At 42.0% G+C, this 25,471-nt stretch overlaps 1 protein-coding gene across 1 annotated transcript; it reads right to left on the bottom strand.

Annotated features, from left to right (window-relative positions):
* Nucleotides 1-381: 381 nt before the first annotated feature.
* Nucleotides 382-25,298, bottom strand: LOC100394020 (nuclear cap-binding protein subunit 3). Its single transcript, XM_078372743.1, is given in 10 exon segments — nt 382-1,514; nt 2,623-2,784; nt 4,356-4,510; nt 5,861-6,164; nt 8,470-8,573; nt 9,217-9,316; nt 11,855-11,963; nt 12,991-13,067; nt 16,178-16,303; nt 25,261-25,298. Coding segments are annotated over 10 exon segments (1,386 nt in total). The 5' UTR covers nt 25,274-25,298; the 3' UTR covers nt 382-1,278.
* Nucleotides 25,299-25,471: the final 173 nt, after the last annotated feature.

Genomic DNA, 25,471 nt, shown 5'->3' with positions numbered 1-25,471 from the left:
GCAAACCGAGGCCAAACACTGTTTCCTAAAACTGCAGAGAAATCCAAAATTAAACACTACCAAACAAAAAGCAGACAGGAAGACGAAATAATCTACCTCCTCCTCATGGAAAAATAATCTGAAAGGAGTTTAAAAATACACGAACTAAAATTTTTATAACTATTATCTGCCAGTTTTGAAGACGTCTTCGGGTGCCACAACTGGGGGCGAGAAAGAATAAATATCAACGTATAACTTCTAGAGTGATAATAAATGATGGGACCCCATCTCGGATGGATGGATTTTTTTCCCTGCTATAGCCAAAAAGCAAGCTGAACTCTACGTACAACAGACAGACTATACAATTAGGGGCATTTAAAAATAATAAGACTCATCTCTGCCTTCTTGCAAAGAATAGAATATATATTTAACAGCACAAAAGAAGATACCACTTGAGCTTCCCCTTTAGCCAACAGGAAGAATTTCCACATATAAAAATTAAAAATTTAAACTTTTAAATCATTCATGTTTTAAACATAATACAGACTTAGAAATTGTTCAACATTAACCCATAATCCCACCCCTAGCACAAAAATCAACCCCAAATCCAGAAGTCACAGGTTTTTGTTCCTAAAAATCCCACAGCACTGAACTTGATCTTCACATCAGGCTGACAGCAAGTAAGAGGCTTGCAACATGAGCAATCCCGAGGGTAGAACAGAAGCACAATCAATGCTGCATCTATTATCTACCTGGCGGCACTGGTGTACCTCTGAGGTCAGGTCCATGAGATTCGCCCCCAGACTAGGGCCCCGGAAGGGTGAGCTGGCCGCTTCCCTCATCTTCCCCCTCGAAGGATGTCCAATAAGCACCTGGGAATTGACTTTTCTTGGGGAAAGGGTGCTGGTAACAGCTGTCAGGGCCAAGGCAATAGTGAGAAGTTCAGTTCTCTGCTCTTTGGATGAACTGTGTAAAACATTTATTTTAAAAGACACAATGTTAAAAAAAATTAAGAAAAATGTCTACAAAATCTGGAGGGCTGCCTTTTTCTCAAAGGGTAAAGCCTGTGGGGTGGTGGGAAAATAATCGAGGGCCCAGAACTACAACTCTGCAGCGAGATAGAGACGCCCTTGAAAACTTGTCACATTCTTAAGATGCCTTGCCAAGGTAGCAAAAGCTGAGGGTGACTGTGTGAGCAGGAGAGAGAGGGCGCCAGCTCCTGTGGGGGAGGTTGCTACTGCGCCCCACCCCATGCCCGAATGTCAGGCTTTAGGGCAGCTGCCACAGGCCCCGGGGGCATCAGGACTCTGCCTCTGAACCAGAGCTGCTTTCCCGACTAACTTCAATCTGGAGAGATGGTAAGTTATCTAACCGGCTCTTCTTTTGGCGAGACTGCTCTTTCTCCTTAATCAGAGCCCCCCACGCCCTTTGCAGCTCGGAGTTATCTTCCTCAGCACCAGGTGCCCTGTGATCTCCTTTCTTCGTACTCTTTTCTTTGGTCTTGGGTGCAGATCCTAAGCGAGTCCATAAATTACCTGTTTGGATGATATGACATTTCAGTTTTGCAGTCAGTGCTAAAAACCAGGGTAGTACCAAGGGGGCAGTGGCACTGTCAACCCCTGATGTGCAGGAAATGCCAGCAGTCTGTGGCGCCTGCCAGCACGGTGCAGCCTTGGGAAGGTCATCTCATTTCCCGGGGGCAGCCCCTGCCTGCAAACAGAGGGGTCTGGACCCCACAGAGGATTCTCACTGTGTGGGGACAGTCATGTACCTCCCTGTCACCAGACACATGGGATCACCTGAGAGGCTGTTTCCTCCTGCTCCTGCCCTTCCCTGCTGAGACACACCCCTGTGTGCCAATCCTTTCTGCCAGGAGTAGGCCGTTCCCAGATCCTTCCAGCTCCAACATTCTACAAATCAATGGGCCTAGTGCACTGCAACGTTTCAGAAATTCTGCCCACTATCCATTCATTTTTGAAATACATTTTATGAAAATTTCACAAGAGAAATATGTGTTTAGATTTTGTGAACAGCCACATTATAAGGCAATTAAAAGTGGTTTCTGTTTTTGTTTTTTGAGACAGGGTCTTGCTCTGTTGCCCAGGCTGAAGTGCAGTGGTGCACGCACCCACCACCACACCTGACTAACTTTTGTATTTTTAGTAGAGACGGGGTTTCACCACATTGGTCAGGCTGGTCTCAAACTCCTGACCTCAGGTGATCCACCCGCCTCGGCCTCCCAAAGTGCTGGGATTACGGGCATGAGCCACCGTGCCTGGCCTACAAATTTTATTTATAAGATGATAGAATATGGCAAACAACTATGATAAAATACTATATGAAAAAAGTAGGATTTGTATGTGGACAAAGATCGGAATAGCTCACATGAAACTAAAAAGGATCTGTGCCACACGGAAGGAACCATGAGCACGCTATTTTTTTCCATTTTCCAAGCATTCCTTACTGTTGGGATGCTGATGCTGATGCTGATGATGCTGATGATGACCTTAAAGGAAAAGGAATCATCACTTATGTTTGTCATGTGCTGTTTCTTGCCTTCTGATAAGAAAGTATTTCTACAATACACCACTGTCCTCTGCTCTCACCGAACTCCCCATCCCATCAATGTTAAGTGTTACCAACCTGATTTCTTCTCCCGAGTATCGGCGTAGAGGCCTTTAATATCTTGCCTAGGAACACCTAGTCTACTATGAACATCAGAAGAGGGCTCTCTCCGAACCACTGCGTTACTACTAAAAGCCTTTTCTGGAGAATATGGTCTTTTTCCTAACCGCTGGCGTATATCTGAAAACAGAGAGAAAGTACAACAGTCACAGTGTACGTGCTTTACTCTCGGCACCATCTGCCTGAGACCTCTAAAGGATCTGGCACCAGCTCTCCCTAAGTGAGGACACAGGGCCTGACAAGCAGGCTGCTACGTATCTTTCCTTTGTCATCAGTCTGGATTTCCCTAGGAAAATTCGGACGTAGGTGCTGTCAGGGGGAACTAAATTTTTGAAGAAACAATCATTTTTATTGTTTTAGCAGATTCAAGCACACTAAATAATTTACAAAAGTTTCAGTTAACAAAAGAATCCTGCGAGCTCTCTGAGAGCAGAAGGGACAATCTTTGAACATATTAAGTAGCTCCCAATAAAGAGACTGGCAACCAGCGAAAGCAAAGGATAAAAATTTGTTTTTCACTCCATCCCCCCAGAAATCTGCCTGTCCTCTTGCGTTCCCCCTAACAACGACAGCAATGGCCGAAACAGCGTTGTCAGCGAGACCTTGTGCTGAGGCCTCATCTCTAACTTCTCTCGGAGAGCAGCACCCCGGCCTCTGCTCGCTCAGGCCTGAGCCCCTTCCTTCAGCACTTCCTAGCCCTGAGTCTTCCTTCATAGGACTTCCTGTTCTTTATCCATTCTGTCTCCACTGACCTAGCTCAGGCTCCTGGTACTGATTTAACTCTCCACCCCACCCCACTCCACCCTCCAGTTATCTTTCTAACATAGATCTAAGACCAGGTTACTTCCCGTCTAAAAAAATCAGGTTTGCCAACAAAGATGCTGCCCTTCTGAGTCCGCGCTCTAAAGCTACTTTCTCTAAGAGCCTTTCACAGTCTCCTTAGTAGATTGGCAATGGCTGTGTGTCTCCTCCAAAGACTTCTCTCACTCCTAAGCACCCAGCCTTGGCTCTGACACACAGCAGGTTTGGCTAAACACCTCCCGAATGAGTGTTTGCATGTACAAATGATCTAGTGAAAACTCTTAACCGTTCAGACAACCACCCAACTTAATTTTCATTATTCTTGTATATAAAGTATGCCAATGTCATACAGAGTAAAATATGGTTGGCGCACCTCAGCCATGGGCTCCACATCTACAGATTCAACCAACTGCGGATTGAATATATTTGGGAAAAAAAAATAAGACATAAGAGTCCAGCAAAAAATATACAGGATAAGAATTTATACTGTATTAGGTATTATAAATAATCTAGAGATGACTTAAAATATATGAGAGGATGTGTGTAGGTTACACGCAGGTAATACGTCACTTTAAGGGACTTAAGCATCAGTGGATTCTGGTATCTGCAGATTCTGGTATCTGTAAGTGGGTGGGGAGTCCCAGAAACAAACCCCCAGAAATACCAAGGAATGACTGTAATTATCTGGAATAAAAATATTTAAAACTAGTTTTGCAAAAGTTTGATTACTTTTCATTTCCTGAAATTCCAACACCTAGCCCAAAATCTAGATATGATGAGCCAGGGCAGCGAAATCAGTTCCCAAATGGTGTATTTTACCCAAGAACTCAACTCTGCCCCAGTCTGCTTTCTGGAGCTCAGAATACAGCCCAGAAGCACAGCTACAATACCTGATTTAGTATTGCTGACTGGTGGCTGTGGACGCGAGTGCTGGCGTTTTTCATCTAATAGATCTCGGACATCTGCAAATTTCTCAGGTGGCGGTTTGTTACCAATTCGGTTTTTGATATTGCTTGAAGATACACTATCTGCCCTCATGGAGTTCCTTGAAAAAGCAGGTAGGACAGGGCACAGTTAACCAACTTCAGCTCTGAGACAAGGCCCAAACAACAATCTCATACTTTGGAGGAAACAATTTAAGAAATCCAATCTAATATGGCCAACATTCACTCACAAATCCATAAACTTACAATTATTTGCTTATGGAAACCATGAACTACCTGCTATAAAGAGCCTGGTCTGGGTGAGCAGGTTTTCAAATGTGGTTTCCACACGTGTAAGTCCTATCACAGAGCACGAGACTACCAGTCCCCCTCTCCTGGGATAGATGTTAAGTAGAGGCCTACAAAGAGACTGGGGCTTCGGCTCACCCATGCTGTGATTTGGCTGTAGTCAATACGCAGTGTAGTCTACAGTCTCTCTCTTTAAAGGGCAGACTTCTCTTTCAAAGAGATATGCTACCATACTAGGTAACAGCACGGTTCTGGTGGCATTCTCTACCAGAAAGTTCTCTGAAAACTAAATATAAGAGTGTGAACAAGGCCATACAAACAAATCAGCTTGAATGGTCTTTTCTCCTCCCTACGAACATACTGAGAACATGTGAGATAGAGCATCCCTAGACTTTAACCCTTGAATTGTGGATTCTGCCTGCACAGAATCTGCTCACCCCTAGTAGTCATCAAAGACGTGCACATTGAAATAACTAATTCGTTTTTGTTCATGAAACTAGCTAACATTAGAAAGAATGGTAATAGCTAAGGCTGGTGAGCATGTAGGTAATAGTGGTAATTGTGTGATTAAAACCCTTCTGGAAAACAATTTAGCAATACCACCTTTTTAAACATGTGTATTGTTTTATATAATAACTGGACTTTGAAGAATTTATCTAGTTAGTGCAACAGTAAGAAAACAGAAACCCAAAGTCCATCAAAAAGGAATTCTTTAAATAAACCATGATACTTTCAAACAATGGACTACATACAGTTGAAAAAATAACAATGTCTATAACAAGTGAAAATGCACAATGCAAAACTATAAATAGCATAACCTCATTTTTATAAAAAATATACTTTTATACAACTATAGCTATAGTTTTTCCATGTGCTATACACACATACACTCAGCTGAAAGGCTATTCACCCAATTGGGAACAGTGTTACTGTCAGGAAAGAATGGGAATACAGATGATTTTCACTTTCTATATTGTCTATAGCTTTTAGAACAAGAATTGCTGCTTGTATAGAGGAAACACTGGATGTGTTTATTAAACTCCTACAAGGGACTGAAATCAGAATAGATGAAAGATATTATAAAATTAGGAGGCATTAAGAAGAAGTCATATTAGTATTTAAAATCAAATGAAAAGCTGGCATTGATAAAACAAAGATTTTACCTAATGTTTTTCAACTGAGATTCCACTTCATCAGCATACATAGTCATTTTCATGCTCTTCTTTGGGGAAGGAGTGGAAATCATTTTCAGTTCCAGATCATAGTCCATTTCATCTGAGTCTGAGCTGCTGGCACTGGACCGTCTGGACGTGCTCCGCTCTTTGGACTGCTTGAGAGCTGGGAGCTCCTCGTGGTACTCTACCACCACTCTGTCATCTGCATCCATGTCCTGGTCTTCTTCCTCCTCCTCCTCCTCCTCCTCCTCCTCCTCCTCTTCAATGGGTTCCTCAGGTACATTCACTAGTCCTGAGGAAATTTAATCAGAAAACATTAGGAAAAGCACTAAAATTAACAAGTATGATTTTCTACTCTACATCGGGGACCTTTTTAAAGACAGGGCACCCATCCCTGACATTTTATAAGAGCACGATCTGTAATAGTGCTGAATGGACATTACTCTGAAACTGTAACAGGAGCATGGCTAGATAAAGTATGATGCAGCAACATAATCAAATATCATAAAGTCATTTAAAATACACTGATCCATTATTCACAGTTTTTGTATTTGCAAATTTGCCAAATTTATTTGTAACTCCAAAATCAATACTTGCAATGCTTCAATGGTTGTTTGCTGGCACGCAAAGAATGGCAAAAAAACTCTTTGAGTCACCAGACACGCACACTCCCAGCTGAGGCCAAACAAAGCAACACTCTGCCTTCTTGTTTCATCTCAAGCTGTAAACAACTGTCTGTTTCAGTCTGCCGCTAGCCACAGTTTTCACACTTCTGCACTTGCTGCCAGTGATTTCACTGCTTAAAACTGCCCTGAGTGTCCTGCTCAAGTGCTGCCTGGTGTTCCTAGATGCAACCAGGCTGTGGTGGGCAGTGTGCAGCCTGAGTTTTAGGGCTACTGGCCGTGAATTCAACGTTAAATAAGGTGTCCTTAAACAGAAACACATAAAACAAGATACCATATTGATCCACTGGCAAAAATGTGACCAGAGGCTACACATGATTCGGTGTTTGCTAATTCAGTGTGCACAGTGACTTTATAGAACATAAGCCCCATGAATAATGAAAATCAATGGGAAAATACAATAAACAAAAGCAGCAGAATAGAAAGTATACATTCACAAGAGTTAGACTATGTATTATGAAAATAGACAAATGGGAAAAATGTAAAATGAAACCAGTCATCATACAGGGTACTAGAAATGGAATAATTTGCTTTTTAATTTTCTTAATCTGTATATAAAAACTGTATGATGAAAATATTTATAGTAAGTAAAACTGGAAAAGCATAACAGTGTAACAGAAAAATATGTGTATTATTATTGTTGTTGTTGTTGTTGTTATTTTGAGAAAAGGTCTTGCTCTGTGGCCCAAGTTGGCATACAGTAACACCATCTTGGCTCACTGTAGCCTCGACCTCCCAGGCTCAGGCAATCTCAGCCTCCCAAGTAGACCATGCCTGGTTTGGCTAATTCTTTATTTTTTTGTAAAGACAAGGTCTCACTATGTTGCCCAGGCTCATCTCAAACTCCTGGTTTCAAGTGATCCTCCTGCCTTGGCCTCCTAAAGTGCTGGGATTACAGGTGTGAGCCACTGTTCCCAGCCTATGTGTATTATTAATATGTAGATCTCAAATACACAATTTTGTACATACACATTAAATAAAATGTCTAGACTTCATCCCTTTCTGTCCCCATTACAATCAATGTGTGTGTATGTGATTCTGTATGCTGACTTGGCAAGTTCTATTATGCACGTAGAAGATTCCACAGATTAGGCTCAAAATAAGAACAATTCATTATAAAACATAATTAAATCTTTTACAAATAAGCACCAAAAAAGGAGAAAGAAACCCATTTTTCTGATATCTCCCTTTTCTGAGGCATTCACATGCACAAACCAACAAGCACAAAGCACTCAACACAGCAGCCTATTTTTATTACAGAAAAAGAACAACACAATCCGTTTATATGACAAAATAATTTTTAAAATTGTTTCCAGCCAGGCATGTTGACTCACGCCTGTAATCCCAGCACTTTCAGAGGCCAAGGAAGGCAGATCACAAGGCCGAGAAGGGCAGATCGATCGGCCTGGCCAACATGGTGGAACCCTATTTCTACTAAAAATACAAAAATTAGCTGGGCGTGGTGGTGCACGCCTGTAGTCTCAGCTATTCAGGAGGCTAAGGTGGGAGAATCACTTGAACCCAAGAGGCAGAGGTTGCAGTGAGCCAAGACCATGCCATTGCACTCCAGCCTGGGTGACAGAGCAAGACTCCGTCTAAAAATAAAATAAAATTGCTTTCATGCAGCTGTTGATATTAATAGTTGAAAAATTAGGATCCTAAAAAAAGGTTTGTTTTAATTTTCTCTGTGTCACATTTGGCCTTTTCGATTGAACAGCTTTTATAAAATCATTTGATCTCTTTGGGCAACTTAAAATTCACTGTGACTTGACTTACTTTCCTATATGTTGGCAGAGGGTGAGGGCAAGGAAGAGAGGATGATAAAGTTTGGAACCTTAAAAGATTGCATTAAGAATAAAAATATGATTTCAGCAGCCAAACATGTGTCTACCCAAGAGCTGAGCAGGCAACTACCAGAATGCCGATGTTTATACTACGTCAAGCCAACGTCATCCCCAATCAGGGCTCTCTTCTTGATCACGTCCCGCTGAATACGACGGGAATGATATTTTCGATTCCTGCAAGAACGCCAAAATAAGCACACAATCAAAAACTAATAGGAAAGACCCTGAAATCAACTAGCCCGTTTCTTTCTTTCCTTCCTTCCTTCTTTCCTTCCTTCCTTCCTTTCTTCCTTTCTTTCTTTTTCTTTCTTTCTTCAGTGATGGAGTCTCTCACCGTCTCCCAGGCTGAAGTGCAGTGGCTATCGCAGCTCTCTGCAACCTCTGCCTCCCGAGTTGCAGCAATTCTTCTGCCTCAGCCTCCTGAGTAGGTGGGTCTACAGGTGTGTGCCACCACCACACTGGCCCATTTTTGTATTTTGAGTAGAGACAGGGTTTCACCATGTTGGCCAGGCTGGTCTAGAACTTCTGATCTCAGGTGATCCATTCGCCTCGGCCTCCCAAAGTGCTGGGATTACAGGCGTGAGACACTGCATCTGGCCTCACTAATTCATTTCAACTACACAATGAAACAATATTAGGTACTAAAACAGATATTTTAAATGTCACTAAAACTCAGCATTTACCACATTTAAGAATCTTGAATCCTTCCCTCATCTTTCTTCCAGTCTACACGGGGTTTAGACATTTCAACACAGAATACTAACTGAAGGATTAAGAAAAACTTAAATACTTTTGCATTTTAAGGTTTTGGGCTCACCATGAATTGCTAAGAATTCCTTTCATGCCTCCGTAATTTGGATTCCCGTATTTCATGTAATATTGACTTCTTCTGGCTGCTCCAAGTTCCTTTTTGTCATCTAAAAATTAATTATAATAGTTACCTAGGCTTTCCTGTGAGTGTGAAGGCAATGTTGAATGTTTTCTGTTGTTTTTTTTTTCCCCTTAATGATTTCCATAGCTGGAATCAGATCAGCTCAATTTGCAAACAAACAGGAAAAATCCACTACCAAATTCATACTCTGAGTGCCCACTATGACAGTGAGTGTAGAAGGGATAAAGCCAAATACAGAGACGAACAAGGTTACAACTGCTGTTTTGGAGCCAAATGACTTAACGGGGAAATAAAAAATAAACAATACAAGACACAAGGTTCCAAGAGGCATAAAGAGCTTTAGGTCATTGCAGGTATTCAGGAATCAAAAAGGCTTTCTCAAAACGGCATTTTTGCCACCCCATGAAAGATGATATTCACTTCTGAATAACACGTCAACAACACAGAATCAGGATGAAAGAAACAGAGTGTTTATCATTCCATATATTTGGTAAATCATTTTTTCCAGCTTACCGTGTTTCTCAAAATGGCTTAAAGAAAACGGCATAGTACTATACATCTAGAATGTACTCAACAACTCAAATGAGTACATGTGGCAAAGAGCACATTTGTCAAGTTAAAACGTCAGTTAATAGGAAAGAAAGGCGGTCAGTGATGATAAATTTTTGTCCAAAGCAGTAATACAAAGGCCTTCCATGGTCCTTGGACACTCTGACAGTAAATAACAAACACCACTGTAAATATACTCAGTGCTCTAGTAAATGTGACAACACAAACTGTAATGCACAGCCCCCAACCCTGAACCCCTCAAACCATGCCCACCAGCTCCTTGGAGAAATGGCTGATTCCAGATGTGGAGCAGGTAAGATCCAAAATGAGTCTGGAAAAGCAAGATGCTTTGTTGTGCCATAAAGTAAGAAAGTGCTTAAAGAATCATGGAGGGGCCGGGCGTAGTGGCTCAAGCCTGTAATCCCAGCACTTTGGGAGGCCGAGCCAGGTGGATCACGAGGTCAAGAGATCGAGACCATCCTGGTCGACATGGTGAAACCCCGTCTCTACTAACAATACAAAAAAAAAAAAAAAAAAAAAGAATCATGGAGTACATCAAAACAGCTTGAAGGGGCTCTACTGGCCAAATACAAGACAACTTGTAAATTAAAATACTCATATTAATGGATGATGACCCACTGAATAAAGAATCCATGATTCTAAATTGATGTAAATAAACAAACAGGTAAAAACAGAAAGCTCCTCCTTACAGCACCTGTCTACTAGTAAGAAACGATGTAGTCAGAAAGACATCAACATGTATTAAAAGCAGGAAATGCTGAGAGCAACAGGCTATTTACAGGAGCTCAAAGAATCTGCCCACCAAGTTTTTATTTTATTCATTTCTTTAATTTTTAAAAATAGGTATGAGGTCTTGCTATGTTGCCTAGGCTGGTCTTGAACCTCTGGACTCAAGTGATCCTCCTGCTTTAGCCTCCCAAAGTGTTGCGATTATAGGCATGAGCCACTGCAACCACCAGCCCATCAATTTTTAAGACACAAATGGGAAAACAGTAACTTTACAGTGGAAAAATCTAGTGATTACTGCCTTCACCAAGTGAATAAAGTGAACATCCCTAGGAATGGGACAAGTAAGTGTCCCAGGGCTCCTGACATGAGGCACTGGAAATTACATGACATCACTTCCATGGCACGCCTACCTCACATGCACAACCCTAATTCAACCAGCAGGAATCATCAGACACACCGAAACCGGGGACATCCTATAAAACAGTAAGCCTATACTCTTGGAAAACATGGGAGGACAGAAGTAGCTCCAGATTAAGGGAAGCTAAGGAAACGTGACATCCTTAAAAACACTCAGTCCTGGATTGGATCCTAGACCTGGGGGCTGGGTGGGGAATACAGAAGCGCCATTATTGGAACAGCTGACAACACTTGAATATGGACGAAGGATTAGGTAACAGTACTCTATTAATGTCAGATGCATTGATTTTGATGAGTGTGCTATCAGTGAAAGACAATGTTCTTGTTCTCTGGAATACGTATTCAAGTATTTAGGGGTGACGGGTTTTATCTTCAAATAACTCTCAAAAAACAGGATTTGTATATGTGTATACACATATACACACATACACACACATTTTTAAATGCCCGCCAAAAGTCACTGTGTGCAAAAGTCTTATGAGACGGGAATTAGAGCTTACTGGTATACTGGCAATGTTCAGGAGGATCCTGCTGCAATAGATTAAAACGTTTCACTTTAAAGTTTTCATAATTCAGATGTAACTGGCTGAAAACACATGGGGCAAACCAGTTTTAATAGAAAATCACTTTCTTTAGCTAGAAGTCACAGAAGTATACAAATATATTCACTTTAAAAGTCAGAAATTCCAGCTCAGGCAGTGAGCACTTATTTCATAAGCAAGAATACTATAGTTTGAAGGGAACTTTGAGACTACTTGATCTAAGTTCTATTAAAAAAAAAAGGATGTCACTCCACAATAAATCATTTTGATTGAAAATACAAAACAATACCAAATAAAAAATTTACCTTTTGTAGCAAATCTCATGAATAACCTATTTCCTTTAGCAAGTTTGTTAGCTGGACGAAGATCATTTCTTAACAAAGACTCCTCTTCTACCTGAGACAACGTGTCCAACTTAAGAAAGAAGAGTATTTTTAATATAAAAATTAAAGTCCTTTTCATATTTCTTCGGTAGTCAAGTTACCATTAAGAAAGGCATTCTACCTTTAATGCGTACAAGGGTTATAGCACCAGTTCCTCTGTAGAATTTCTAACTCAGAGGTTTCCCGCCCACCTTGTCTAAAGGAACAGTCTCAGCCATTCTCTATTCCCTACTCTTTCCTGTTTTCACAGCACCTGTCACCACCTGACACAGTATTAGGATCTGTGCATCGGTGTATCACCTGTATTCCCACTAGAATGCAGGCTCCAAGAAGACCAGGACTTTGTTTTGCTTGAAGCTATATCCCTGGCACTTAGAATATGGCGTATAGTAGGTACTCAGTAAATATTTTTTAAATGAATACATGTGGCTGGGCACGGTGGCTCATGCCTGTAATCCCAGCACTTTGGGAGGCCGAGATGGGTGGATCACGAGGTCAAGAGATCGAGACCATCCTGGTCAAACAAGGTGAAACCCCGTCTCTACTAAAAATACAAAAATTAGCTGGGCATGGTGGCGTGCCTGTAATCCCAGCTACTCGGGAGGCTGAGGCAGGAGAATTGCTTGAACCCAGGAGGCGGAGGTTGCAGTGAGCCGAGATCACGCCATTGCACTCCAGCCTGGGTAACAAGAGCGAAACTCCATCTCAAAAAAAAAATTAAAAATGAATACATGCTAATATTTCTAACAGCAGTACATAATCCATTAGGAAATATGTCATTACTTGCTGTTTCTTAATTTTACTGATTAGATAACACTTCAAAGTATTTCTCAATAAAACTATTTTCTTTTTTGTAGAAGGATGAGCACTATTCTGGGGTTTCAAGGTGAATTGTTACATCCACATGACCTTAAAGGACAAGAGCTTTGTGCATCCTCAGAAGGTCTCACGGTGAAAGCTAGAGGAAAAACACAACCAAGTCTTTAAGACTTAAATTAAAAAGACAGTAAGCATTTTTTACAAGAGAGCCTGACATCTACCTTCGCCCTATTACTAACCTCTACGTCACTTGTGTTCTCGTCTTCAACCTCTCCTTCTTCAGCTTCATCATCCTCTGAACTGTCTTCCTGCTTGTCTAACATGGAATGTGAAGGACAAGACGAAACAAGGTAAAAGTTTCATATAATGAGATACAGGATGAACTATTTCATATAATTTTAAAAGTCCAGTATTTTCCCCTTTGCTGATGATCTAAAGCATCATAGCTTACTTCAGAACCACCTGATGAGACACTACAGCACTCTGCTGAGACACGCACAGCGCACAGCAGAACTGAGTGAAGAAGAGGACTTTCAAACCCAAGTTCCTTCTTTTGTTCATCACTTAACTTTTTTATTTTTCTCAGATGACTTGTCCTCACTGGCATCCCTGCTTCTTATCTTATCCTGTGCAAGCAGAGAGCTCATATTGATAAGGGCTCGTGTAGCTGTCATTTCATCCAGCCAAACTACATTACCTTAAATAAAATATAAAATAAGACGCTACATGGCACACAAATAGTAAGTTTCCTCAGAGCAGATTCTGCACTGCATTCATCACTATGGCCTCATCTAGCAATAGATTATCATCAGTAAATATACAAACCAACTAATGAAGAGAAATATAGGCCAGGGACAGTGACTGACGCCTGTGACCCAGTACTTTGGGAGGCCAGAGCAGGAGACTCGCTTGAAGTGAGATCATCCTGGGCAACACAGTGAGACCCTGCCTCTACCAAAAATACAAAAATTAGCTGGGCATGGTGGCATGAGCCTGTAGTCCCAGCTACTTGGGAGGCTGAGGTGGGAAGATGGATTGAGCCCAGGATATTGAGGCTATGACTCAATGCCACAGGATATTGAGGCCAAGTTCATACCATTGCACTCCAGCCTGGGGAACAGAGTGAGACTTCATCTCAGAAGAAATGAAAAGTTAAAAATAAATAAAAAAAAGAAAAAGAAAGAAAGGAAAAGAAAAGAAAAGAAAGACAGAGAAGAAAGAAAGAGAGAGAAAGAGGGAAGGAAGAAGAAAGGAAAGAAAAAGAGGGAAAGGGAAGGGGAAGGGGAGGGGAAGGGGAGGGGAAGGGGAGGGGAAAGGGAGGGGAAGGGAAGGAGAAGCGGAAGGGGAAGGAAGAAAGGGCGGATATGGTAGTAAAGCCTCTGACAAAATTAGCCTAGAGCTGCATTTCCAAACTGGGTTCTACAAAATAGCTTAAGTATTCCATGAAAAAGGGTATTGGAATAGAACACAGGTAGTTAAATACTTAATATGTATTAGCAGTTCTTGATGATGATCACAGCTGTCAGGTAAGCTTGGATTACCCTTTATACCACTGCCCCCTACAGGGAAGCCGTTTGTCGTTCCTTGCTGTCAGGATGTGCTAAATGATATCCCCCTTCATCACTCCCATTGTAAATTGTGGGTGATGAAGGTATCCACAGGATAAGTATAGCGGAGGCATAACAGCCAGTTGGCTTTGTAGCAACTAAATTAATGTGCCCCTTTAAGGAAGATAATTTAGCAAGAAAAGGGCTTTGAGAAGTCTTATAGAAAATAAACCTCTTTAACTCTGTTTAAAACAACATTTCTCAAAATTATGTGTCCCCGTATCTGAGTTTGGGAAATGAAGGTCTGAAGGCTCTCACTTCTGTTACTAATGTGCCATGTGGCCTTTAGCAAATAGTCTCCTTCCTCTGTTTCTCAGGTTCTGATATACAAGGTAGGTGAATCACGTAATTCTGAGGGTCCCAACAATTCTAACATCCCTTAGCTACAGTTTTAGAAACTTAAATCAGGGTTAGTAAACTAGAATCCTCATGCAAAATCTAGCCCACCACCTGTTGTTTGTTTATATTTGCACCAGCTTTATTTGGTATAATTAATGTCCAATAAACTACACACATCTACCACCTGTTTTTTTTGTTTTGTTTTGTTTTGTTTGAGACGGAGTCTCACTTTGTTGCCCAGTTTGGAGTTCAGTGGTGCTTTCTCAGCTCACCACTTCCTCCACCTCCCGGGTTCAAGTGATCCTCCTGCCTCTGCCCCCCGAGTAGTTGGGATTACAGGTGTGTATCACCACACCCAGCTAATTTATATATTTTTAGTAAAGACAGGGTTTTGCCATGTTGGCCAGGCTGGTCTTGAACTCTTGACCTCAGGTGATCCACCCGCCTTGGCCTCCCAAAGTGCTGAGATTACAGGCATGAGCCACCATGCCTGGCCTACCACCTGTTTTTGTAAATAAAAATCTACTGGAAAACAGCCAGGCTCATAGTTGATGTATGACTGAAAGTTGCTTTCCTGCTACCACAGCAGAGCTGAGTAGATGTGACAGAGACCATCAAGCCTACAAAGCCTAAAATAACTGCATTCCAGTCCGTTATGGAAAAAGGTGTGCCAATTCCTGATTTGGATAGTGTAAGTTAAACAGAAAGAAAAAAGGAGAAAAATGTTTCTCTCAGTCATGTTTCTTCTTTCAATGAACACACTCCATCTTCCTAAGAGAGCAGCTAAGAAAACCAGGCTGCTATCTAGGGTGCTACTTAGTAGGTCAGCCAGCTGGCAGCAAGTAAAGCCGGACGAGAAGTGAATCAAGACAAGAAGCCAGCAAAGCAGTAAGCAGAGGTCAGGCCAGACTGACAGCAAGGAGGCGAGTTAGCAATGACAGTTAGCCCACAAGTTGGAAAGCTCGTAGGTTAGGGCAAGTAGGTGACATTCTAGAACCCGCAGTTCAAGGCAAGCAGAAATGAGAGGTCTGCTACAGTGTCAAGAGCATTCTGGTCTAGCTCTAGGTCAGAGACACAGGCAGAGTCAGCCCTCTGAAGAACTGTACAGAAGGTAGCAATGACAAAGTCCAAGGCCCTGAAAATGCAGCCCCAAGTCTGTGCAGTTGGATTCTCTCCTTTATTGGGAAAAGTGAGTGTTAGAGGCCTCAATCAAGTACGCCAGATTCAGATGCCAGTAACCCACCTCCTAGAGTCCTGGTCACCACCTAGGCTGACTTGGAATACTGATGGGGTGTGAGCTGGCAGACTGGTTAGGGCATGCCGGGTTTCGTTGCTGGACAATGTTTTCTCTGCTAGACTAAGAGCAGAAGCTATACATGAATGAGTGGTAGGGGCCATAATCATTCAGCATCTCTGATGGCAAGAAGGCTTGCAAAATCATCAACAGAAGCATATTGACAGAAAACTCGGGGGTACTTACAGGAGGTATCATCCAACCATTCGATGTGAGCTGGAGGATATTCTTTAAAATAGGAAAAGACATCTTGGGTGCTCATCTCATCTACTCCGCAAATATAGATTGTCTCCAGTCTCACTTTGGGGATTGCTGGAAAGACAAGATACAGAAAAGATGATAGACTTTTCCTACCCATAACTGCACATCCCATCAGTACTCCTGTCTAATAGTTCAGATAACACGAGTTTAGAAAGAAATATGCTGAGAGATACTACAATTATTTCAAAAGAGCATGAGACATAACAGTAAGGTAAACTACCTTAATTTTCATCCCTAAACAAGAGCATTAATACAATTCAGAACAGGCGTATCAGGCTCAGAAAGATTAAACAAAGGTGTTGATAAATACATGATACCTCTCCTCACATTAACCTGTAGCAATCAGAGCAATATCAAGCTCCATGGGAGTATCTGTTGAAGTTAACTAGCTAATTCTAAAATTCTTAAACGTATGTTAGAGAGAAACGTGCATTACTGAAGACAATTCTGAGAGAAGATGCTACCCGTGGATATGTCAAAGCATGGAACTAGAGTAATGAAATCCTACAAGTCAGTTTAAAAAAAGACAATCCAAAATAAAAATGGGCAAAGGACATCAGTCTGCGATTTACATACAAGGAAATACAAAAGGTCAATACACACGTGCAGAGATGGGCTGACTTCACTACCAATTATTAACATGCGCATTAAAACAAGAAGATGCCAGTTTTCACTGACCAGATTTTATATCTTATTTCCTCACGTCTCCAGTACTGGAATAGAGAGATTTCACATCTTATTAGTATCAAATGTTGGCAGGAAGTAGGGGAAGAGCTACTTCCCCTGCTGGTGGGAGTATGAATTGGCATCGTCATTCAAACTTTAAGTGTCTATTAAAAATGTGATTTTGCACATGCCATACAGATCTAGAATTTTATTCCTCAGTATTGGCCCTAAATAAACCCAGACATTTGGATTCACAAAGTAGCTCACACAAAGATACTCACTACAGCACTATTTCTAATAACCTAGTAGTTACCGGGGTAATAAATAATGTTTTATCCACATTATAAAATATGTGGTAAAAAAATGAGATAAATTATATACCACAGAAAGATTCTAAGATGCATTACTGAGTGAAAAAAACAAGTTGTAAAAAATTACATACAACATGATGACATTTTTAAAAAACGTACAAAACAAAACATTTACTAAGGGTGCATATTTACGTACACAAACACCTAGCAAAGGCCAGACCTGGAATGAGTCACACTGACGGTAGCTGTTACTTCTGAGGAGGTAGAAAGGTTCAAGACTATGGTCAAAATGGAAACTCAGCCTTATCAGGATTGTGTACTTTTTTTTTTTTTTTTTGAGATGGAGTGACACTCTCTCACCTAGGCTTGAGTGCAGTGACGTAATCTTGGCTCACTGCAACCTCTGCCTCCTGGGGTGACTACAGTTAATAATAACTTAATTATAAATTTTTAAATAACATAAAGAGTGTAATTGGATTGTTTGTAACTCAAAGGATAAACGCTTCAGGGGGCTAGGCACTCTGGAAGGCCGAGGGGGGCAGATAACTTGAAGTCAGGAGTTCGAGACCAGCCTGCCCAACACGAGGAAACCCCATCTCTACTAAAAATACAAAAAATTAGCCATTCATGGTGGTGTATGCCTATAGCCCCAGCTACTTGGGAGGCTGAGGCAGGAGAATCACTTGAACCCGGGAGGCGGAGGTTGCAGTGGGCCAAGATTATGCAACTGCACTCCAGCCTGGGAGACAGAGCAAGACTCCACATCTCAAAAAAAAAAAAAAAAAAAAAAAGCTTGAGGGGATGGATACTCCATTCTCCACAATGTGCTTATTTCATGTCACATGCTGATATCAAAACATCTCATGTACCCCATAAACACATATACCTACTATGTACCCAAAAATATTTTTAAAGAATTTGTCCATATCTCCCAGACATGTTTATATATGCTATTAACAAAATTTTAAAAATATTTAGCCCATCTTTCTTCCGCAGATACATGCTACTACTTCTATTGAAACAAAAAACAATTTACAAATTAAAAAATGTGTTTAATAACTTTAAACACATAATAATTTTAAATCCCAAAGAGTTAAGAGATGTGTTTAACAGGAGCCCATGTAAGTGTGGCCAGACTAATGCAGATGAGTACTTTTCTGACATCCCAAATGAAAAATGATAAAGACACCATGAAGATATATGAATCCAGCTGGGCATGGTGGCTCATGCTTGTAATCCCAGCACTTAGGAGGCTGAGGTGGGAGGATGCTTGAGCTCAGGAGTTTGGAAGACCAGCCTGGGTAACACAGGGAGACCCCACTTCTACAAAAATTTTTTTAATTAGCTGGGCGTGGTGGTGTGCGGCTGTAATCCTAGGTATCAGGAGGCTGAGCTGGGAGGATCCCTTGAGCCCAGGAGGCTGAGGCTGCAGTGAGCCACTATCACATGACTGCACTCCAGCCTGAGCAACAGAGTAAGACCTTGTTTCAAAAGGAAAAAACCACCCTGCCCAGCTAATTTTTGTATTTTTGTAGAGATAGGGTTTCACCATCTTGCCCAGGCTGGTCTTGAACTCCTGACCTCCAGTGATCTGTCTTGGTCTCTCAAAGTGCTAGGATTGCAGGTATGTACCACTGTACCCGGCGCCTGCATTTTTTTCTTTTTTTTTTGTATCCTTACCTGCTTCTTTTGAACAGGATTATCCATTGCCCAAGTTTTGAATGTATATGACATTCTCTAAATTAAAATACACATGTGAGGCTGGGTGCAGTGGCTCATGCTCGTAATCCCAGCACCTTAGGAGGCCAAGGTAGGAGGACTTGAGCCCAAGAGTTTGAGACCAGCCTAGGCAACAAAGCAAGACCATCTCTATTTTTTAATAAGAGACATCCAAGACCAGAAATTTTGTTCCTTACATTCTTTCTCTTTTGCTTTTCAGGATTTCTTCACCTGTAGGTCTGGCTTTAACACTGTAATGTTAGAACAATGTTAGCATGCCCTTGAAAATTATTTCTGTCACTTTTTGGTCTTTGTTTCTAGGCTAGTCTCCTTTAAGATTAATTTTTTTGTCAGATCAACAAGTCTCAGACCTATTTACTTTTTTTCTCCCTCTTCCTCAGTTTGCTTCCTCTACCATCACTCAGGGCCCTCCTTGCTTTCTGCCACGTTCTGTGAAACCATCTCTTTACTTCCCATGGACTCTTTTTGTTCCAAAATCATGACTTTTAACTCCAAGAACCGAGAAGGCCCTTGGACTGAATAAATCTTTGTTTTTCATCCTGCATTTAGGCCTCTGTTCACTATTGCACTGCCGGTCACTAATAAGGATTTCCTGGGGTTCCCCAGAAAAGAGAAGGTAGCAAATTTTAGGTGAGCACAACTCGCCAAAGCACACGTGTGGGAGACAGATGAATTGCGACCTCGCCAAAGCACACGTGGGAGACAGATGAATTGCGACAAGAATGGCACAAATATGAACCACTGATGCCAGGCGATACAGTAACATGGAAATGCTGACCACAGACTGACGAGGAAAAAGGAAAAAAAAGCAGTGTGACTACCAAGGGAAAAACAGAAGTTCACGCCCAGAGAGATGAGAAGGAAAAACACAGAATGTTGACAAGGACTGCGTCTGGATGGTAGACTGCGGGCAACTTTTCTTCCTGTTGTCTCTTCCAAATGTGCTTTGGTGAGCACAACTGTTTGTAAAAGAGCTGATGAAGAAAAGATTATAGTCCAGCGTGAACAAGCTCATCAAACATGCTGACAGCGGCCGGGCTTGGTGGCTCATGCCTGTAATTCCAGCACTTTAGGAGGCCAAGGCGGGCAGATCACCTGAGGTCGGGAGTTCGAGACCAGCCTGACTAACATGGAAAAACCCCATCTCTACTAAAAATACAAAACTAGCCGGGCGTGGTGGCGAATGCCTGTAATCACAGCTACTTGGGAGGCTGAGGCAGAACAGCTTGAACCCAGGAGGGAGAGGTTGCAGTGAGCTGAGATCACACCACCGTACTCCAGCCTGGGCAACAAGATCAAAATTCCATCTCAAAAAGAAAGGAAAAAGAAAGAAAATGCTGACAGCTTTCTTTTTGTAAGTGTTTAGAGCAAAACCTGCATTGGGAAGATGATGGGAAAAAAAGGCAGAAAGGCTGAACTGTTGACCTATTTTGTTATTCTACTGACAACTGTCATTAAAGAACAGTGAAAACTCAAGTTCGGTAACAAGAGCGTAAGACTTCGTCTTAATAGAGTTAAATCTTCAGGTGTAGAATTATATCCCAATGTACTAACTCAAACACACAGCTGTGATTTCGGAATTAGGTAATAATCTCTAAAAAGTAGCATGGAAGGAGAAAAGTATCTTAAAACTATGAGAAAGACTAATCCTGTAGAAGCTTTCATAAAAAAAAGAAAGGAAAAATTCCCAAACTGAAGATTGAAAAGCTCACTGACAGCCTCTGAAATTTAAAAAAAAAAAAAAAAAAAAAAAAAGCTTATTAGACAGTATCTATGATCCCTTAAAAAACCAAGTGTTAGGCCAGGTGCCGTGGCTCAGGCCTGTAATCCCAGCACCTTGGGAAGCTAAGTGCGGAGGATCGCTTGAACCCAGAAGTTCAAGACCCCCCTTGGGCAACTAGTAAGACCTCATCTCTAAAGAACAAATAAATAAATAAGCAAATCTTTCCCATAGGGAATGACAACAGTTCAGTAAGAAACAAGCTCCAAGCCTTGGATGGAATTAAAAAAAAGAAGAAAGCCACACGAACCTCATTTCAACCTCATTTCTTTTTTGGTAGCATCACCAGGTCAAGACGTTCAGAGAACACAAAGATGGTGTTCTATTTCAAGTTCATTAAGGCATGTAATCCCGTTTCTCCTGACAGTAAAATGAAATGCGGGCCTTACGATAATAGATAATAGACTTATGATACCGGAATAACTGTCCACCAATCACCACCCACTGGAAGAAGAAACAGAAGCCACGCATGCCACAGTGGGGAGGAACAGCACGAAGTAGAGCTGGGAGCTGAGAGGCAGAGTTGTGATGAAAATGAACAGACTGAAAAAAGAGGTTTGAAATCAATCAACAAGATGTAATTTAATAGGAATACACCGAAAAGTAATTTTTTTAAAAGCCTCAAGTACAACATGTAAAGGACTGTTCTGATGGGCACACTTCCTGGGAAAAGAGCTAGGTGCTTCAGCTGCACATAGGATGAGTTCCACACCATGAAGTGGCTGAGGCAGAGACCATGGTAACAGCCCTGCTGTTCTCCCTGCGCATCTAACCACAACTGGAACCTGCATCTCGCCTCATGAAGAACATTCAAAAACTGGAAAGTGTTTAGAGAGGGGAGACCAGAAAGTCGCGTCACATGAAGAAAAGCTGAGCAAACAGGCAGTGGGCCTGTGTTTCCACCACCCAAAGGACCATGTACAAAAGGATTTCGGTGTTGTTTTAAGAGTCATGTAGTCACTAACAGACAGCAATTACTAGAAGGCAATGCTCAACACAAGTAAGCATCCAAAAATAAAGTTGTCTGCCTCACAGTTCCATGCCATCACTTAAGAAACATTCAGGCAGAGGCCAGAAGACCATGAAGAAGTTTGCCAAAAGGCCTGCAGCACTGGGCAGGTAACCTAGATGACCTCTTAGGTCTCTTCCAACCACAAGAGCTTCAATCTTGGGGATAAAGTGACTGAAGCTGTTTGACAGAGTCATTCAAATGCAGCAAGTCACTCTTGATGCAGAATAGTCTACTGTAGCACATCCCAGACTGAATGCTGGCAGAGCAGGTAGGAACACAGGCTTCAGTCAGATCAGCCTTCCAACCTCAGCTGTGCTACTGACAGAGCTGTGGGACTATGAGCAAGTTTCCCAACCTCTCAGCACCTTAAATTTTCTCATCAGTGAAATGGAAATAATAAACACCTTCTCCTCAAAGGCCCGTTGGCACAATAAGTTAATTACACAGCAGAATGACTGGCACATACTAAGCATTTGACAAATCTGATCTTTTATTACTATTGTTGGTATTAATAACAAATAACTTGAACTGAACACCTGGCATGGATGCAGGCGTCAACATGCTTATTCCAATTTCCCCACTCTCCCAAGAAGCTCAGTCACTGAAATCACTGCTGGGAAGGTGGAGAAAACCAAATGACGATGAAAACTGACATTAACTGGGCACCTGCTGCATGCCAAGCGTCACTCCACCAACTGTGACATTCTGTTAGTCTCCCAGCAGCCCTGTCATCTGCCTTTCCAAATAAGGAAACTGAGATTTTTAGAGGCTAAATATCTTTCCCAAGGGCACAGAGCTAGAAAGTTACAAGTTAAGATCTGAATCCAGGTAACTGGGCTTAGAGCTCGTGCTTATAACCACAAAACCAATGGTTCTCAATCCTGGCTGCACATAAAAATCACCTGGGAAGATATAAAAACAGTAACTATCATCCAGCTGCGGTGGCTCACACCTGTAATCCAGCACTTTGGGAGACCAAGTTGGGTGGATCACAAGGTCAGGAGTTCAAGACCAGCTTGGCCAACATGGTGAAACCCCATCTCTACTAAAACTACAAAATTAGCCGGGCACAGTGGAACGTGCCTATCATCCCAGCTACTCGAGAGGCCAAGACAGGAAAATCGCGTGAATCTGGGCAGCAGAGGCTGCAGTGCGCCAACATGGTGCCACTGCACTCCAGCCTGGGTGACAGAGCGAGACTCCGTCTCAGGGAAAAAAACCAATAGCTATCCCTGGGACCTATCCAACCCTAATGTAAACTGATCTGAGACAGCCGGCAGGAACACTATCCTAGGCCATGCTGACTCCTGGATGAAGAATAGATTGAAATAAGCGACCCCCAGCTGACATCCCAGGGCAGACCTTATCGCCTTTTTTAGGAATATCTTTAAAACCATCAGATTGGAGTTGTATTTTAAAAAAAGGGAAAAAAAATTTTTTTTAATTAAAAGTTAACCCCAAATGTGATCCTAAGTATCATATTTCCATTTTACAGACAAGGACACTAACAAGGCTCAAGAACTCACCCACAGTCACAAAGAACTGAGACTAGATTCCAGGAGGAGGTGAGAAACCACTTCAAGTGGGTGAGCAGAGATGCTTCATGGAGGAAGTGACACCTGACCAGAGACAAGGCATGCAACAAGGAAGGGCAAATGCACAGAGTGAAAGGCATGAACCATATCAGAGGCAAGCCGCCTCAAGGAACGCTCTCAGGACCAGAAGACAACAGGTGTGATAATAAGTGTCTAGTCCAGGGAGGAGAAGAAAAACAAATGAACAGGTGTGATAAAACCAAGATTCCCTCAAGGTAGAGCTGTGAGAGAGGACCCTGACGGTGCAGGCACCTGATACCAAGCCACATGCTGTCCCCGGCCTGCACAGGACTTCCTCAGACAGAAACCCCCGCCCACGAGGGAAGCAAGGTCATGTTTCTGACTTGAACGAGTCATGCAGGTTAAAGAGTGAGGCAGCTCTAGAGTTCAGCTCTGCTCCACACTACTGTGCCATTAGGACTCACTAAGAAGGGACACCATTTCAGTCACTAGCACCATATCCTACACCACACAGCAACAGAGAAAAGGAGTTAAGAGCGAGGCTGGAGAGTCCAATAAACCAGGTTTGAATCCTGACTCCACCTTTTCTAACTACATAACCCTGGGCAATGTATTAAACTACTTTGAGCCTGCTTCCTCCTTTGTAAAATAGGGATCAAAATATATTCCTCATAGAGTTGTTGTGAGCAACAAAAAAGACATATGTAATGTGCTTAACAGTGTCTGGTAAAAAAGCAAGGTCACAAAAACAGCAGCTATTCTTTCATTTATTCAGCATATTTACAGAGCTTTTGCTTTTATCAACCAAACAAGGCCAGAGAAGCTCACACAATACCACAGAGGCCTTTACCATGTGTTCAGAAAGCTGCCTACTAAGCCCTTTATGAACACCCAAATGTGCAAATACCACAGAGGGAAGCCTTTTGCATTCATGGATTTATATTAGAGCAGAATAATAAATAAGAACATAGACTCACTAAAAAAGTAGCAATTTTTCCTTTTATTTATAATCATTTTAGAAAACTGTAGCAGATTACTATATACGATAATTCAAGTTGAGTTCTCGGGAGCAAAATACACCCACAAAACACACAAGTGAAATAAAATCACAAGTGCAACTGGAAAGGCAGGCTTAAAACTCAGGGCAGGATTAGTTTAGCTTTCTCGGACGATAGGATTATCACCTGATTCAGATTTTTTTTTTTTTTTTTTGAGACAGTCTCACTCTTGTCCAGGCTGGAGTGCTGTGGTGCAATCTCAGCTCACTGCAACCTCCGCCTCCAGGGTTCAAGTGATTCTCACACCTCAGCCTCTCAAGTAGCTGGGATTACAGACGTGCGCCACCACACCCAGCTAATTTTTGTATTTTTCAGTAAACGGTATTTCACCAGGCTGGTCAGGTTGGTTTCAAACTCCTGACTACAAGTAATCCACCTGCCTCAGCCTCCCAAAGTGCTAGGATTATAGGCATGAGCCACCAAACCTGGCCAATAGATTCAGATTATCAATAAAAGTGTTCATGGTTTTTCCCCACCAATCTCAAAATTGCTCCAACCCCCTAAAAGAAGGTCTCACTGTGATACATACACTTTCACTACATTTAAAGGCAAAGAAGAGTTAACAGCTTTATGATAAAAGCAGAAAATGAGTAAGGGTCCTTAGAAGCACAGGTCTGAATCTCAGCTCCACCACTAACTGGTAACTTTTTCTGGGCCTCCTCAGAAAAGACAATCTCTTCTTTCCCAGCTCTAGTATTTGAGCCAGCTGACAGCATCTGAACCTTAAACAGGTGCCCTCAGAAATGGAGACTCACAGGTCCCTTCTGGCAGGAGTGTTTGGATAAGGAGTGGACACGCAAGGCAAGGCCAGAAGCATCAGACAATGGCAGGGAAAAGTCATTCTCTGGGGAAATGTGGAAAGATTTCACCCAAAACACCCTGTACCTTTCTTCATCATGTCTCGGTCCAAGGCTACATTTCTTTGGGCAAGGTTTACTTCTGATCGAAAATGGAAGCGCTTGGCTCGCTGTTCTTTCTTTTCAATTGCTTCCTAGAAAGAACAGAAAAAGTTAAAGTAGTAAAAGACAGCGAAGGCACGTTAAATTGCAAATGCATCACAATGCATCGGTGGCAAACCTGAAATACACAGGAAGAA

Source organism: Callithrix jacchus, chromosome 5 (assembly GCF_049354715.1).
Source record: "Callithrix jacchus isolate 240 chromosome 5, calJac240_pri, whole genome shotgun sequence".
Lineage (NCBI taxonomy): Eukaryota > Metazoa > Chordata > Mammalia > Primates > Cebidae > Callithrix > Callithrix jacchus.
This window is presented reverse-complemented; position numbering and strand designations above follow the sequence as displayed.